This window comes from Pelodiscus sinensis, chromosome 5, assembly GCF_052426305.1.
Source record: "Pelodiscus sinensis isolate ZL-2025 chromosome 5, ASM5242630v1, whole genome shotgun sequence".
In the NCBI taxonomy this organism is placed as follows: Eukaryota; Metazoa; Chordata; order Testudines; family Trionychidae; genus Pelodiscus; species Pelodiscus sinensis.
Window position 1 is genome coordinate 30,885,876 of NC_143056.1, and position 18,679 is coordinate 30,904,554.

At 42.2% G+C, this 18,679-nt stretch overlaps 1 protein-coding gene across 2 annotated transcripts in view; it reads left to right on the forward strand.

Moving 5' to 3' along the window:
• The window catches only part of TRIP11 (thyroid hormone receptor interactor 11), an 85,373-nt gene that overhangs the window by 53,081 nt on the left and 13,613 nt on the right, over positions 1-18,679 (forward strand). For both annotated transcript variants that reach the window (XM_075926705.2, XM_014578874.4), the window contains 3 exons: positions 2,813-2,976; positions 4,989-5,092; positions 6,608-6,707. In XM_075926705.2, coding sequence (XP_075782820.2) covers positions 2,813-2,976; positions 4,989-5,092; positions 6,608-6,707 — 368 coding nt within the window. The remainder of the gene's footprint in view (positions 1-2,812; positions 2,977-4,988; positions 5,093-6,607; positions 6,708-18,679) is intronic.

Below are 18,679 nucleotides of genomic sequence, written 5' to 3' on the forward strand. Positions count from 1 at the left end.
GCGTTGCTCGGGTCCTTAACACAAATACATTTTGGTTTTCTTCATTGAAATCATTGTTCGGGGGTGGGACTGGGAATAAGAGATTCAGTATGCAGACTGCCCTGGGGAGAGAGGATCATCTGAGCCCCCTCTCACTGCAGCAGCTTGGGGCTAGGTGAGAAGCGCTTGTCCATGGCTGCTGTAGCTCCAGCAGGCACAGCCATGGGAGGGGTGCATGTTCCCTTACTTGGAGACAGAGAGACACACAAACCGATGAACTCTCTTAATTATGTAGTTGATAGCTGTCCCCATCTTCATCCTTGCCCCATACTGGCCCAGTGGGGTTATAGCTGTCCCCATCCTCATCTCTGGCTCCTTGTTGCCCCTCTGTGGTCCTTCTGCAGTATAAACTCCCTCCTGGAAGATTCCTCCCTTTGTATTTTATGAGAAACAGCTGAATTCCAGGCACATCCCATTATCCTGGCACAACCAAATTATTACCTTGCTTTAAGTTACTATAAGAGGAAGCTGCATACTAAATTTGGTGGCCCTACCTCTTACCCTTTAGAAGTTCTTGAACAAATGGACTCACAGATGGGACAGAAAGATGCGTATTTTTTAAATCATATATATAGTAGCCCAATGTCTGTGATGCTGTAACGCTAGCTGTTCCCTCTGGGCGGCATTATTGCCTCCCGCCGTGGTGCTTGGCTGATTTCTGCACCTCTCAGTCGGGCCGTTGCAGGGGAGCAAGCGGCTGTTTGAGTGCCGTGGTCCCCATGCAGCACCCCCATGCTGCATGGGAAGCACGGGGCCCAAACGGCCACTTGCACTGCTTGCTCTCCCGTGGCGGTCCGGCTGAGTGGTGCAGAAGTCAGCTGAGTGCCATGGCAGGATGGGAAGAGGTGCGGGGCGGTGACGTACACCGCCAGGGGGTGGGGCCTGACTGTGTGCGTCACGTCACTGCTCGCCCCCCCCCCCTTCGCCTTCTGCCATGGCGCTCAGCTGACTTCTGGGCCGCTCAGCCAGGCCACCGCAGGGGAGCCCAAATAGCCGCTTTCTCCACTTGCTCCCCCCGGCGGCCCAGCTAAGCGGTGCAGAAGTCAGCTGAGCACCACAGCGAGAGGCAAAGAGGGGTGGGGTGGTGACGTGCGGCATGACAGTTGCTCTGGGCCCTGCCCCCTGGCCGTGAACGTCACCGCCCTGCCCCCCTTTGCCTCCCACCATGGAGCTCGGCTGACTTCTGCGCCGCTCAGCCAGGCTGCCGCACGGGAGCAAATGGCGCAAGTGGCCATTTGGGGTCTGTGCTCCCCATGCAGCACAGGGAGCGTGGAGCCCAAACAGCTGTTTGGGCTCGCGGTCCCCTGAGTGAGAGGCAGGAGGAGAAGAGAAAAAAGAGACGGAGAGAGAGTGGGAGGCAGGAGGAGGAGGAGAGAGAGATGAGGAGGAGAGACCTGAAAATCCTATCTTATGATGGGCTAATTGGCTAGTATATAAATAGAATCTATGTTCTTCTTCCTGTCTGCTATATTCCCATATTTAGGACCTTTTAATTTAAAATAAATTTGGAGAATGAACAGTTTAGTTTCATAAAAAGCAAGGGGGGGAAATTGTGTCCAAATATTGTTAAACTTTAAAAAATAATTGGCTTCCTTACAGATCTATGTGACATCTTGTTTCTCTTGCACAACATATTGTGTTTATTGTTCGTTCCTTCAGTCATCAGCATAAATGGTATTAGCACAAAACAAGGATCTTTGCTTTGCAAAATATTTTCTTCCGCTTATTTCTAGAACTATTGGGAAAGGCTGAAAAAAGTTATATAATTGTCTTCCTCAGCAGGGCTCGCTGAACCGCGGTGAGCCCTGCTCGCCCGCTGCGCTGTCTGGCGATCTGCGCATGCACAGATCGCCTAAACCCGGTTCTTCTGGGTTGCAATCTACTCACCACAGGCGAGTAGATTGTATTATTTGTCGAGCCCTGTTCATCAGAATATTTTTCCAAATTTTTCATGTGTTTTCCAGGCAGCTCTAGTTATTTCCCATACATTTTAGTCCTAGCATAAAATGGGAATAACATAGTAGTAAATCAGATCAATAATCTTTTGGTTGTAATAAATAGAGGAATGTGACTTCAAATGGAAAATAAGGAACAAGATCAACTGAACTCTGGAATAGTGAACTTGCATGACATTTGATGGAAAGACACCTATGATTTCAGTGGGAAAAGAATTGGGCCTTTGAGATCAGAACCCTATTTCTATGAAAATACTTTCAGCCTGTATAATCAAGGAAGAAAATAGATATGGTAGAAGGTCAGTTACAAACTGACTAGTCAGCCACTCACCTCATTCGGAACTAGAAGAACACAATCCGTCAGCAATGGACCCAAAAGGGAAAAAAGCAGAATACTGTGTTAAATGTAAACTACTAAAAAATCAGGGCAGTATTTTTCCTCTGCATAATAAATTTTCAGAGCTGTTATGAAGTAATGTTAACTTTTGAAAGAACAGCCATAACGTTTTATTCGGAATTGCAAACATTTCAGAGATAGGAACAAGTTCCATTCCCGAGGTGGTCATAACTCTGAGGTTCTTCTGTATTCAGGCAGCATTTTACACACTGTACTATGCTACACTATGTTCCCATTCATCCGATTGGGCTGCGGGACATCCCAGACTTTTGGATCAATGCCGGTTCTATTAATTAACATTGGGGATGCACTGTGGATTCAGATAATTTTGCTTACCTGAGAGAGGGAATCCAGATAATTGGAATTATATGTATGTATGTGTAAACATGTATGTGTATATATTTTTTTTCTTGTGGTGAAGCCATCAAGCTAGTCTGCAGGTGGAATCCTTGCAAGAACAGCTAAACCTAGTGACCAGGCAAAGAGATGAAACTGTTCTTCAGCTTACCATCTCACAGGATCAGGTGAAACAGTATGCACTGTCACTAGCCAACCTGCAAATGGTATTAGAGCAATTCCAGCAAGGTAAGTTACATAAAAAATCTTGAAGAAAAGATTGCACTGAGTATTTTCATTCAGTATAATTGCTGTAGTTTGCAGTGTTTTCAGTTTTGGTGGTCACCACTTGCTTTCAAGTATTTTTTAATGTCAAAATTTGTATTTTACTTATAATATGCTTGGAGCACAGGGGTAGGCAGTAATTTTTGAAGGGGAGGCCACTTGAAAAATGTTCAAAGTGTTTGCAGGCCGCCTTGGAGGGGGAAGGGCCTTTAAATAGCAGGAGTTGAAAGGGCTCACATCTAGTGTTGCCTCTATCATTTTCTATCCTTGGGGAGGTTGAATTTTCTTTTGGGCGGGTTGAAATTTCTCATGTGCACCACAGATTTTGTGTGTGTGCATATGTGCATGCACGCAAACGGTATTTAATATGAAATTAAATTAAAAAAAGAAAATTAACACTACCCTTGGAGTACATGAATCAACCTTTCTAACAGCTCAAGCTAGTACAGTACTTGCTACTTTTGACTAATAAGAGCCTAATAGCAAAGGTCTGGCCTTAATGCAATACAATATACCATGTATTATTTAGTAACACAGATTTTAAAAAAATCATTAATTCAGAGCTTTAGATATTTGCAACTCTCCAAAACATTCTGTTGCTTAACATAAGTCATTAACACCTTATGCAAACTGTCTGAAATGCAATTATGCAAATGTCCTGGCACACACTTCCATTGCAGCCTGCTCCCCCCATAACCCAGTCAGAGAGAGAGGACTGTAGCTAGTAAGACACCCCAAACAAACTGCCCCCTGCCTCCACCTCACTACACAGATACCAACACCCAATGACCCTCTCTTTCCCCAACTTACCCTATGCAGTCAGCCCCTTCCCTACCCCTTCCCAGGAGATGGGGTTTTGAGAGTGCTGAGTTTGTCTCTTTCTCCTCCTGCAGAGGGATCCTCTAAACTCCCCTCCCCTCTGATTTCTCATTAGCCAGTTAATTAATCTCTCAGAGCTCCTCAATTCAAGCAGGCACCTAGCTGCTTGCTCAGTGAAATGCCCTTCCCCCTGCAAATCAGCTGAGCTCCCTGCCTGCACAAGACTTTTAAACTTCTGGGCGGAGCTCAGAAAATTGCTGTACGAGTTTGCAGTTGCGCGGCTTACAGGGAACCTTGATGGTGCCTCCCCTGCAGCAACCAGGCAATGCGTTAGCAGGGGGTGAGAGCTGCAGTCTTTCAGTTGCTTCTAATTAAAGGTCTTGTGTCTTTAGCAGCTGCTGGGAAGGCACAAGCCTTTTAAATAGAAGCAGTTGAAAGGGCTCCCAGCCTGCTAATGCTTTGCATGGGAGTCTCCAGGGAGGCACAAGCCCTTTCAACTCCTGCTATTTAAAGGGCTTGCGCCTGCCAGGCACTACTAATGCATTTCCTGGCAGCCTACCGGCAGGCACAAACCCATTAAATAGAAGCCAGTGAAAGGGCTTGCGCATCCCCGGTGGCTCCCAGGCAACACACTAGCAGTGGGCCCAGGATCTACAAGCCCTTTCAACTGCTTCTATTTAAAGGTCTTACTGGGAAGTCGCAAGTTCTTTAAATAGAAGCAGGTGAAGGGGCTAGCAGCTCCCAGCCACACTGCTAGCATGTTGCCTTGGAGCTGGGGAGGTGCAAGCCCTTTCAACTGCTTCTATTTAAAGGGCTCACTCCTTCCCTGTAGCTGCTAATAGTTAAATAACGTCTCCCCAGTTCCCAGGCAACGTGTTAGAGGGCAGGTTCAGGAGCTGCTGCATAGGCCAAATGAAAGAACTTGGTGGGCCAGATCCGGCCTGCTGATGGGCTCTTGCCTACCCCTGGCTTAGAGTGAAATTCTGGTCCCATTGAATTCAATGGTAAAAATCCCATTGACATCAGTGGGTCCAAAATTTCATTGCTAGCTGTGTTGTATTTGGATTTCCATAGTTAGTCTTACTGCTTTGCATCACAAAACCTAGAGGATTAGAAAGTGAGAGCTAATTGTATGATGGTCTTTTTTTCCCTTTTAGAGGAGAAAGCCATGTATTCAGCAGAATTAGAAAAACACCAAAAACAAACAGCAGAATGGAAAAAAAAAGCTGAAAAACTAGAAGGGAAGGTTGAGTCTTTGCAGGTAGGCGGAAAATTTTTTAAATTACAGTACTAAATATTCCCAGTTGTTGGTTTTTGAATATGTTATTACACCGGAATATATTACAATAGAAGACTTACCTGGCATTGTCTGGGTCTTTCAGGACAGGGGACTTGTGGGAAGTGCAGGTAAGGTTGCCAGGTGTCTGGTATTGACCTGGACAGTCAGATATTTTTACCTGTCCGGTAAAAAAAAAAAAAAAAAAATTCAGAAAACACTGGACACCTAAAATGTCCGGTACTTTCTGATTTTTTTTTTTTCTTTCCCCTGGCCAGGAGGCAAAAATACCAGGTGCTTACTGGGTTCCTCAGGGGAGTTGTCGGGCCCGGAGCAGGAAGACAAGATGATGGATGGCCACTGGCAATCTGCTAGGGCCAAAAAGCCTCAAGGGCATTTCTTAAAGGGGCTGTGCTGGTTTTTTTTATTTATTTTTTTTTGCATAACAACTCTCCGGGTCCTCCCCCCTCCCCCCCCAACAACTTTGGTCTCCCCCCCCCCTTTTTTTTCCTCAACAGAATTTTTCCCCCAGTGTTTTTTTGGGGGGAGTAGGGGGCGTTTGGTATTCTTGGTTAAACCATCTGGCAACTCTAAGTGCAGGAGTTAGAGCAGGTGCATGGGGATGTGGGAGAGAGGCAGGGCAGGAGGTTGAGGACTTGAGGGAATGCAAGAGTGAAGGCTGGGATGGGTGAGTAAGGGCTCAGAGTATGGTGGGTAAGGTCCCATTCATAGGGGTTTTCTCTCCCTCTTTGACTGGCAGAGTCTCCCCCCCAGCCATCTGGGGCCTTCTGCCCCTCCCCCATAACTCCACCCACCAGAAGATTTCTTCCCTCTTCCTCCGGAGTGCCCCACCCACAAGGGGCCTTTCCCACCTTCCGGCACTGTGTCCAGGAGTTTGAGGGGAAGTTTTGGGGCAGAGGGCTACTTGGTCTCATGGTAGGCAAGATGGTGGAGCCCCAGCCCTGTTGTCCACTCTCTTGGTGGTGTAGCTGCCCCTCGTGGCCACTCTGCATACATCTCTCTGCTGTGGGCTTGGTTCTCCCAGTGGTCACTCTGAATATCACATCCCTCCTCGCTCTGCTTCCTCTCCCTTTCCATGCTATGGAAAAACTGTTCCATTCCCAGCACTTCCCATTTTCTTGGCACAATCAAACCCTGACTTTGCCTTGCGATAGGATAAGAGGAGGCTGCATACCAAATTCGGTGGACCTAGCTCTTACTATTTAGGAAGACTTCTTGAACGAACAGACTCAGACGGACAGACAGACATTTCTAATATATCTATGCTTGTAATTCATTAGTAATAGTCTTTGGTTGCAAGGGAGGAAGAAAAGGAGGGCAAGCTAACCAGTAAGATGAAATTTTCCGATTATCTATTTTCCTTGGATTTTTAAAGTCCCAAGTGTTTAAAATAACAGTAATTAAGGTCTTTGAATCTGGAATACTTGATTTTTGTTTTCACAATAGGTAAGTGTGATAGTGATTTTCCCTCCCTTGCAGGAAAGTTTAGAGGAAGCAAATGCTGCTTTGGATGCAGCATCAAGGCTAACAGAGCAGTTGGATCTCAAAGAGGAGCAGATTGAGGACCTTAGGAAACAAGGTAAACAAGTTGATTTTTTTTCTAAACGTGTGCAAGAAATTGAGGAGATCGTTAGCTTTTCAGTAGAATCACACTAAGATGTGAACTGGTCTTTGAGTGTTGGTCCCTGTATGGATTTCACTTTTAGATACAAGTGTTCTCTAGTCACTGGGACTGAAAAAGTCTTATTCATTGGTCCACACCTGCTCCTTTGGTCTCCAAACCACATGCATAAGGAGCAGTTCAGACCAACCACCTAATTTGGAACCAAACCTCCAGTACCTAAAGCTGATCCTTTCCCTTCATTCTGTAACTATTCAAAATTACATGACATTTTGTGGACCTATAGAGTTTTTGCTATCTAGTATTAGTATAGTTAGTGTTAGAATCCCACCCCAGCTTCTCTGTTACGGGAGTTAGATTATGCCCAGGATATGAGACTTCAAAAATGATTTCCTGTCCTTGCTGCTTTTCAGTCTGACAGCCACTAAACAGGCCCTTACTACTGTCAGAGAAGCTCATGCCTTCACTAAATTCAGTGTCTGGCACTTTTCCTTGCCAGACAAAGAAGATGCTAGAACACTGGCTTAGCAAGAATCTCATGGACCATACAATGGGTCTTCAGACAGTCCCAAACTAGGGGGGCAATGATCTAGATTTGTTGCTCCTCTTTACATTAGCTGCATCTATCCAACCTCCTCGGTCCAGAAAATATTTTTGGCAGAACACTCAGGAGCTGCCACTGATGTTGATATCATAAGCACTGTATTCCAAGGTTCACTTCAGTGGCCACGGAGCCTAATTTTCCTGATTTTGGATAGTAACAACAGACAGATGAATGATATTATCCCTTCCAGCTATACAAATAATTTCTCTCTCTGTCCTATTCTAATCCCTGTTCCCTACTATTCTTCAGGAACCACTATGACAAGGAAGCAATGAAGGGGTGCCACATTAGCATCAGAGAGAAAGATATTTCTTTAAATATTTCCTGCTCCGTAAGAAGGAGGGTGGAGACATATTCTTTACTCATGTCAACTCAGTGTTTTTATTTGTAAACAGAAATGTTGCATTATCACAATGGCATCAGTAATTCCATCCTAGATCAAAGACACTTGGTTCATAGCCCTTGACATGAAAGCTGCTTATTTTCATGTGGACATTCTCCCTTCTCTCAGAAGGTTTCCTCAGATTTGCAGTGGGTCTGACCACTACCTGTATAAAATGCTTCTATTTGGCCTTGCATCAGTAGCAGAATAGCTTAGTTGCAACAGCTCCACCGTGACCCCATGCTTAGATGACTGGCTTCTGAAAGGCAAGTCCTGACCTAAAGTCCAGGTATCAATTCCATTGCTGCTTCATCTCTTAACATTCTTGGGTATCTTATTGAACTTGGAAAAATCTACTCTGACCCCAACATAGTCCATAAAATTTGGAGGAGCAACTCTGGACTTGATCAGGGCAAGGTCTTATTTTGCTACAGGCATATTCCATGTCACAATCGATCTGACCAAATCATGTACAACCCTCAGACATCAATTTGGATGTGCCTCACTCTTCTGTGTCATTGTGTACTTATGTGAATTGATGCCATTTACCAAATTCCACTTATGTTGCTGACATGCTTGCTCTGAACAGTATATATACTCTCAAGATGATGGCTTCGCTGACATAATGGAAATACCCTCAGTGTGAATGTATAGTGCCCTTTCCTTCTCCCCACACCAGATAATGGTAATTACAGATACTTCTTTGTTGGGCTGGGGAATTCATATAGATCAGGGATGGGAAACCTTTTTTCAGTGAAAGCCACTGACTCTCAGGGTGCATCTAGACAACATCCTTCTGTTGGAATAAGCTATGCAATTTGTGTTAATCAAATTGCGTAGTTTATTCTGAGTCTAGGTCAAAAGAGTTTATTTTGAAATTTGGTGCTCTGTAGACAGTGCCAAATTTCAAAATAAGGCACTATTCCGACAAATCCCTTAACTCTTGTGGAATGAGAGCTACAGGGATGCTGGAATAATGCACCTGCTATTTCGGGAAATGGCGTTTAAAAACGTGGTGGTGGTATTTCGGATACTTCCAGTATCCCAAAATAGAGCTGCAGTCTAGATGTACCCTCAGAAAAATCAGTCGGGAACCACACACAAATGGGGGGACGACCTCTCTATTCACCTGCTCCCAAGGTGGGAAGCAAAAAAACTCTGCTCTTCACTTATACTTAAGAGTGCTCACCATGCTTCAGCCCTGCAGTGGGGGGGTAGGGTGCCGAGGTTCAGGGTTTCCTCTCTCAGCGGGGCAAGCCAGCACTTCTGCTTCAGGCTGTGGTGCAGAGATTTGCCACAGGCCGGGTTAAATTAACCCAGGCGCCTGCCCCGATACAGATGATCACACTTGAACGTCTAACTCTCTTGGAACTAAAAGCAGTCTGAAGTCATCATGGCATTCTTATCATTCTTTTATATCCTGATAATATTAGACAAAATTGTGACAATGTGCCACATAAACAGGGAGGGGCTAAATCCATCCACCACACATGGAAATGGTAAATTTATTGAATTGGTGTATTAGGAACAATATTATGGTGTCATTGCACCTACGGGATGCCCCAATTCACTGCCAGACAGCCTCACCAGACATTTTGACACTGATTATGAATGGGAACAACACAACAAGGTGGGAGAATAACATTTTCATTGAGAGGGGAGCTGCTGCTTGAGATACTTGAATCCCATGTGATCAGGAAGCATGACACATTTTGTTCCAAGAGACTTCAGGGACACAGCTTCAAAGGCAGTATTCTCCTGTTGTCCTAGATATGCTTTTCCTCCCATTCTGCTATTTCCTCAGTTTCTATGGAAGATCCGGTAGGACAGAGCACTTAGTTAGTCATTCTCATTGCTCCCTAATGGCCCAGGCAATTGAAAGCTATTCATTCTTTAAATCACCCGATGACATCAAGGTTTCTGAAGTGTCTCCCCTCAGTGTTGAAACCAAACCCCATCGTGGGAACTCATCTTAGTATTCTCGACATTAATTAGGCTCAAGGTAATCAGTTATTTTTTAACAACAAGTAGTAGTTCTGTGGCACCTTAGAGACTAACAAAAATATATCTAGTATGAGCTTTCTTGGAAAAAAACCACTAAAGATTGCTGTCACTTTTGCCAGATGTGTAGGTGAACTCATCACTACAATGGCTGATCCACTATATGCAGTATTTCACAAAGATAGTCTTTCTATGCCTGCACCTGAAATCACTTTAGGGGTGAATTTTATACTTCTACATAAATCAGGCAATACACTTACTACTGTTTTTTTGTGATGTCTCCTATCACCAATGAAGAGAGCAGACTTGTTACTTCAGGGTGAGATGTGCATTAGTACTTTACCTGCAAAAATTAAAATGATCAGAATGTCGCATACATTATCTTTTTCTATAGCAGAATGAATGAGAGGGCAAGCTTTATTCTCTCAGGGTGTGTCTTGGGTTGTGTCTCCTTTCCTGCAAAAGCAACCTCAGTAATCACTTCATGAGTTGTCCTTAGTAGGGATGTAACATTTAATCAACTAATCGATGGATTTTCCATCAACTAGTCGATAAGCAAGTGAGCTCAGCCCAGGAGATAACCCTGCTGCAACTCTGCCTTTTAAATGTATTAAGAGCTTACAGGCTCTTCATAAATTCAGAAGGCTAAAGCACAGTGTGTGTGTGGGGGGGGGGGGGGGGCCAGCATGAGCTGGGACAGCTGATTATTGGATCACTCAGGGTCTCCCCCTCTCCTCCCTACTGTACACAAGCCTTTTAAATACATTTAAAAGGCTGGTGTGCAACAGTGGGGACCCAGCACAAACTGGGAATGAGCTGTCTCAGCTTGCACTGGGTCCTTCCTGCTGCGCTTTAGCCTTCTAAATGTATTAAGAGCTAATAGGCTCTTAATACACTTCAAAGGCAGAATTGCAGCAGGATTAGTTCCCAGGTTTCTGAGCCCGGCAGGCTCTTAATACATTTAAAAGGCTAAAGAGCAGCAGTAGGAACCCAGCGCAAGCCAGGAATCAACTGTCCCGTCTCGCACTGGGTCCCCCCTGCTGCGCTTCTGATTTTTAAAAAGCAGAGGCACAGTGTCTGAGACTGGGTGTGAACCAGGAATCAGCTGATTCCTGGCTCGCGTCTGATCCCACTACCCCTCCCCTGTCATCCGTGGAGAGGGTGTTGTGGGAGAACTGGCTTTTAAGCCGGCTCCTCCCAGTGCAAGCTCCTGCTCCCCAGCTTGATGCTTCTGATAGAGGCAGCAAGGGTGAGGAAGCTACTAGTCAAGTGACTAGTCAGCTATCTGATAAGCTTTTGTGTATTGGATAGTCGACTAGTTGCTTACATCCCTAGTCCTTACTTACATTCAGAAAGCAGAAATGTGGAGCTCTAGCCATACTTTCATAAGGCATAACACCCTAGTTCAGGCCTCTATCTTTGGGGTGTCAATCTTGCAAGCATTTAAACTGCCTGCAAGTTTGTCCCCTCTTCAAATATGCGTATTGCTTGAGGGTCATCCACAGCAAAATACAAACAGGAACGAGCACTCGAAGAAAGGGGTGGAGTTCTTGGAGGTGTGTGGTCTTTATCTATGTTGCACTAGCTGCCCTCCTTTCCCCAGCTGACCCCAGGCTCCGTGCAGCACTGCCCCTTTGAAACACCACAGTGGTGTTTCAAAGAGCAGTGCTATGGAAACACCTGTGATCAACATGTTAAAAAAATTAACACGTCAATGCTTTCCTGTGCTAATCGTGGGTGTTAACATGTATTAATTAACATTCCTGCTTTAGATCTTTAAACAATTTGCAGTAGAGAGAGAACCAGAGGTGGTTGGTAAGCAAAGAGCAATTTATATTTATGCTTTGTGCTTATTTTTTAAAATTTTCTTAATAAAGCGTCAGATCGCTTCACATACAGCTAACTCCCATTGACATCATTGGAAGTTATGTGCCTACCTCTGAGATTGGTTTAAAGACTGTATTTTTGTTTCTGATTTCACTTATTTTGGAATACAAGATTCTTCATTGCCCTGTTTAGAAAGATGCTTTGCACATATTCTTAGATTAAATATTTTTAATGTTGATAGATGTTGTTATATTATACGTTATTTTTAAGACAAAACTTGGCCAGACGGTGAAGGAGTTTGCCAGGAGAAACAGTTTTGAAAAAGATAAATTGTTTTTGCTTTATGACTGCACATAGACATGAATCATATAAAGAAGAGTTGTGTGGCATTTTCTTTCATAAACAAGCTGCAGATTAATGATTCATTGACAAAGAGCTTTAGCATTAAAACAATGTAAGCAAACTTTTAAAAAGCACAGTAATATTCCAATGAAAATTATCAACTCTGCTTTTACATACCTTTATTAGCACATTGTATGATACAGCCTCAAGTTCACATCGCAAAAACGTAATTTTGAAAATTTAGGTATTTGTATGAGACAAAACATCAGTAAGGTTAGATTTGTGAAAATATTAGTTTTTAAACAGATACCTCTGATGCAGTTCAGATAATGAGTATATAGAGAACTTTGGGGTTCATATTGTTTTTATTTTCTTTTTGAATCAATTAATTTGAGTTGTTACCAGAGTAGGGATGTAAGCAACTAGTTGACTACCTGATAAGCAAATGCTTATCCGATAGTCAAATAGGAACTCGACTGGTTGCTTTCCCCTCCCTCCCTCCCCATTGCTGCCTCTTATCAGAGAGACGCAGCAAGGGGGATGGGAAAGCATGACGCAGTGCTGTGGGGAGCCGCATAAAAGCCAGTTCCCCCCAGCACCATCTCTGCGGGCATTAGGGAGGCAGATGGCATAAGAGAAACAGCGTGAACAGGGATTGAAACAGTCCCACTTGTGCCAATGCAACTGCTGCTCTTCTCCCTTTGAAATGGTACAGGAGTCACAAGTGGCTCTTGTAATTTCAAAGGAAGAGAGGCAACGAACCTGCTGCATCTCTCTCTTTGAAATATACAATAATCTTGGGTAGCTCTTGTGCGTTTCAAAGGGAGAGAGGCAGGGAGATAGCCAGAACCCCACTTATCGACTAATTAAGTAGTCGATGGAAATTCCAATGACTACTCGATTAGCTGATTAATTTAAATTTAACATCCCTACACCAGAATAGTCTGATAGTATGTTAATGTTGTGCTAGCTCTGCTGTATAGCTATATCAATATAATCCAGACTAGATCTATAATCCCTTCTACATTAGTCATGTTCCTTTCTTAAATAAGATATACAGTTAATGCTATTGCCTTCAGTTTTATGGTGGTTGATTGATCTGCTTTGCCATTACTGTATTTGTACACTCTGCTTTCACTCTGCCCATCTCTGCATAGATTCAGGCTTGATGAGAATCTGGCGGTAGGAAGAGAGTCAGAAAGTGTCCACATTAATTAATTTGTATGAAGATGAGGTGGTGGCAAAAGGTCATTTATACACTGCAGTTATTAGCAACTCTTGTTTTTTTGCTCATTCTCTTCTCTTCCCCCCTGTCAATGAGAAATTATTGGAGGATCCTCCTTCTTTTGAGTTTCCCAGGGGGGAAGAAGCCCGGTGTGTCTTGTTGTCCACTAGAAAGAAGAATATCATCTGCTGTTGTGCAACGAACATATTCATCTGATTCCTACTGCTCGTTTTAAAACTTTTTTGGTGTTTTTATTTTTGTTTGCTCCTTATATGCATTGATCAACTTATTCTTCTTCCTTAAAACAAACTTTTCCTTTTAAAACAAACAGATAAGAATGCTTGGGGTCAAAGAGGAAGTGGGGATGCAAAGTAATTTTGCAGCTCTCTGCTATTTTAGCAACCATTTTCCAAAAAAAGTGTGACTCTTAGTTGATTCAATAAGTGTTTACTGAAATTCCAGCTGTGTGTGTGCAAAACTTGGCCTCCAATGTGTTAAGTTAGGGGTATTTTCCCAAGTTCACACATGACTTCTGTACATCCTAAATTAAATAGCAAGCTGCTGTATGAACATGCAGCTAGTTAACTTTTTTGGTTTTAGTTCAACCGTCTGTATGGCTTGATTTCAGCACAGCCATTCCCTGTGAAACTCTCACCAACACCAGGGGCCAAATTGAGCCTCGGTGTAAGTGGACAAAACTCACCTTCTTTTGTGAGAGGATGCGCTCATGCCAGGGTAAATTGAATCCCATATTTTTTTATTTGATGATTATGATTGTGGGAAATGAGGGTCTGTAGGGTTGAACTTAAAGGTAAGTTTAATTCTTCTTATTATTATTATTTCAAACTATAAAGTGTTCTTTGCAGCGTTGTTTTAGCCATGTTGATCCCAGGATATATGAGAGAATATCCAAATCTGAATAAGAGCTTTGTAATTCTAAAGCTTGTTTCTTCCACCAGCAGTATTTGCTCCAATAAAAGATACTATCTCACCCACCTTGTCTCACATTTGATGTATAAGGGAAATAACATTTTACTTACTTAGAAGTATCTGTCAGATAGATTTTTGTGGATTTTTAAGAGAAGGCTCTCAGTTTAAAATCTTACATATTCAAGAAAGCATATATGTCCTCTTGAACACGGGCCAAATACATTCCCAGACAGAGCTTTGTTGGCCAAAGCTTTTGGAGAATTTCTTTATGGATTTTTTTTTGGGGGGCAGGAGAATTGATATTTAATGGGAAAAATAGAAGACATACCAGATGCAGTTTTTTGAATTCCCATAAATAGTTAACCAATTATTAGAGACTGTCATATAAGACTTGTTTAAGACGATCCATGCTGAATTTCAGTTCAGCTCCCTTCTATTATGCACTGTTTTCATAGCCATGAAGTGAATGATTAAATTGTATTCAACTGTGAATTATTCTTGTGATGTTACAATATTTTAATAGACTCCACATCAGAAATCTGTTTGCTTCTAAACAATTTATTCACTCTACACATGGTTGTGGGTGTGTAATAGCCATTAAATTGACTCTTATTAACCTTATGATAGAAGATAGTCTTTAAAGTGACCCTTAGAGAGCTCATGATGGAATAAATGTTTTGGCAAAAGCAGAATCATATATTTATCATTAATAATTTAATTTTAAAATGTATCGGCAATGTTTGTTTTGACTATGAGGATAACTTTTTAGATGGATAGTTGAAAATTAGCATAGACTATAGCAGGGGTGGGCAAATTCTGGCCCGTGGGCCAGATCTGATCCGCAGGATTGGTCCCTGGCAGACCCTGTGTCCATGTTTATCTGCTTCCTCTGCAGGTATCAGAGGATCGCAGATCTCTTTGGCTGCAAGTCACCATTAGCAGCCAATGCAAGCAGCGGGAAGCAGGGTCCCAGTCTGCAATGCTTCCCACCACTCATGTTGGCCGCAAATGGAGATTCACAGCCAATCAGAGCTGCAATCCTCCAATACCTGTGAGGCACAAGTAAAATTAGTGGCAGCAGCCTGCTAGGGACTAAGCCTGGGGGCTGCCATCTTTTTATTGCCCATCCCTGGTCTAAAGCAACATCATTACGCTGAAATCTGGTCAATATTTTATTTTATTTTATTTTATTTATTTTTTTTAAAGAGGAGAACTGTTAAAAGTTAATTTCAGATATATCTGCTCCTGTCAATGTTTTGATTTTGTAATGGTATGTAAAGTCCCATGGGAAGCAAGACTAAGAGGAAAGAAAACTGAAGAGAGTTGGCAGTTTTTAAAAGGGATATTATTAAGGACCCAAAAGCAAGCTAGTCTGCTGTGTAGGAAGATAGAAAGTATGGCAAAAGACCGCCTTGGCTTAACCAGGAGATCTTGCATGATCTAAAACTAAAAAAGGAGTCATATAAAAAGTGGAAACTAGGATAAATTACAAAGGATGAACATAAGCAAACAATACAGGTATGCATGGGAAAGATTAGAAAGGCAAAGGCACAAAATGAACTCAAACGAGCTAGAGACATAAAGGTAAACAAGAAGACATTCTATAAATATATTAGAAGCAAGAGGGAAAACCAAGGATAGGGTAAGCCCACTGCTCAGTGAGGAGAGAGAAACAGTAACAGGAAATTTGGAATTGGCAGAGGTGCTTAATGACTTCTTTGTTTTGGTCTTCACTAAGAAGTCTGATGATGAAGGAATGCCTAACATAGTGAATGCTAGTGGAAGAGGGTAGGTTTAGAAGTTAAAATAAAAAAAGAACAAGTTAAAAATTACTTAGAAAAGTTAGATGTCTGCAGGTCACCAGGACCTGATGAAATGCATCCTAGGATACTCAAGGAGCTGATAGAAGAGGTACCTGAGCCTTTAGTTATCATCTTTGAAAAATCCTGGAAGACAGGAGAGATTCCAGAAGACTGGAAAAGGGCTAATATAGTGCCCATTTATAAAAAGGGACATAAGAACAACCCAGGAAACTACAGACCAGTCAGTTTAACTTCTGTGCCAGGAAAGATAATGGAGCAAGTAATTAAGGAATTCATATGCAAACACTTGGAGGTAGTAAGGTTATAGGTAACAGCCAGCCTGGATTTGTAAAAAAAAAAAAAAAAAAAAAAAAAATCATGTCAAACCAATCTGATAGCTTTCTTTGATAGGATAACAAGTCTTGTGGATAAAGGAAAAGTGGTATATGTGTTATACCTAGACCTTAGTAAGCCTTTTGATATGGTCCCGCATAATCATCTTATCAATAAACTAAGCAAATATAACTTAGATGGGGCTACTATAAGGTGGGTGCATAACTGGCTGGATAACTATTCTCAGAAAGTAGTTATTAACAGTTCACGATCCTGCTGGAAGGGCATAATAAGTGGGGTTCCGCAGGGGTCTGTTTTGGGACTGGGTCTGTTCAATATCTTCATAGATTTAGATATTGGCATAGAGGGTATGCTTATTAAGTTTGCAGATGATACCAAGTTGGGAAGGGTTCCAACTGCTTTGGAGGATAGGGTCATAATTCAAAATGATCTGGAGAAATGGGATGAGGAATAGGATTAAGTTTAATATCGACAAATGCAAAGTACTCCACTTTAGGAAGGAACAATCAGATTGTCACATACAGAATGGGAAGCAGCTATCTAGGAAGGAGTACTGCAGAAAGGGATCTAAGGATCATAGTGGACCACAAACTAAATATGAGTCAGCAGTGTGATGCTGTTACAAAAAAAGCAAACATGATTCTGGGATGCATTAACAGGAGTGTTGTGAGCAAGACATGAGAATTCATTCTTCCGCTCTATTCTGCGCTGATTAGTCCTCAATTGGGGTATTGTGTCCAGTTCTGGACATCATATTTCAAGAAAGATGTGGAGAAATTGGAGAAGGTCTAGAGAAGAGGAAGAAAAAATACTAAAGGACTAGAGAACATGAGCTATGAGGGAAGACTGAAAGAATTGGGCTTGTTTAGTTTAGAAAAGAGGAGACTGAGGGTACGTCTAGACTACAGGCTTTTGTCGACAGAAGTTTTGTCTACAGATACTGTCGACAAAGCTTCTGTCGACAAAGAGCGTATAGACTACATTCAGTTCTGTCGACAAAGCAAGCTGCTTTGTCGACATAGCAGTGTAGACGCAAAGAACAGTTAAGATGCAATAACGCCTTCTGTTGACAGAACTCTGTCGACAAAAGGCGTTATTCCTCGTAAAATGAGGTTTACCAGTGTCGACAAAACTGCTGAGTTCTGTCGATGTTATGTTGACAGAACTCAGTGGTAGTGTAGACGCAGGTTTAGTTTTGTCGACAAAAGTCCACTTTTGTCGACAAAACCTTGTAGTCTAGACACACCCTGAGAGGGGACATGATAGCAGTTTTCAAGTACCTAAAGGAGTTTTATGATGGGGAAGGAGAAAAATTGTTTTCCTTGGCCTCTGAGGACAGGACAAGGAACAGTGGGCTTAAACTGCAGCAAGGGAGGTTTAGGTTGGACATTAGGAAAAACTTCCTGCCTGTCAGGGTGGTTAAACACTGGAATAAGTTGCCTAGGGAGGTTGTGGAATTTCCATCTCTGGAGATATTCAAGAGCAGGTTAGATAGATATCTATCTGGGATGGGCTAGACGGTGCTTGGTCCTGCCATGAGGGCAGGGGACTGGACTCGATGACCTCTCAAGGTCTCTTCCAGTTCTAGTGTTCTATATTCTATGATGTTTTCAAAAATGATTTTCTCTTCCCTGTTACACAAAATACTGGATCAACTAAATTACATTCAGAGCTGTCATCTTTTCTTAAAATGTCTTGGGTAATCCCACATGCTAAGTTTTTTTTATATAAATTATGATAATTTATATAGTTAAAACCTTCATTTTAAATGCAGTGTAATCCCCATCCTCAATGTCTAGCATTTACAAAACTTTTGTAATTTGCATGTGTATGTTTGTATTTAAGCTTTGCTGAGATACTCTGGCACTTTATGCATCAGGATGATTCGCTGATCAAATCAATTCTCAAAGTTTATTAATGCTAATATGTAGAATTTCTAAGCATCCTCTTGCATTTTGAATATAATTGATAGTGTTGTACAATAAAAAGTCTGATTATTAAAGGGGTATGTGTTAGAGAGTAATCGTGAACAGAGATCAATCAATCTCTAAATAGTATATATAAAAGTTTTTACTTTGTTTTGAATAAAAAGTTTAATCCTTATGCCCCTGGAGTAAGATTTTTCCCAACGTGAAACTAGTTACTTTCCACTCTGTACACTGTAAAATTCATTTTGTGAAGCAAAACTATTAGTTATATATGGAGTCCTCAAACAGGATACATTAGAACTTATCAATTTTATCGCTCAGGTCTTTGATGTATGTAGAAAGTCCTGCTGAGGGTGGCATGGGGGGAGGAGTTGTTAACTGAGAGAACCTCACTGTGCCAACATGATTGTGGGCTGAATTTTGTGAAGGATTACAATCCATGTGGAAATTAGAATGAAGTATTTTTCCATGTATGTCAGATCATTTGTAACAAAAAAGATAAAGTTGCCCCCAAATACGTATTTACTTATTGACT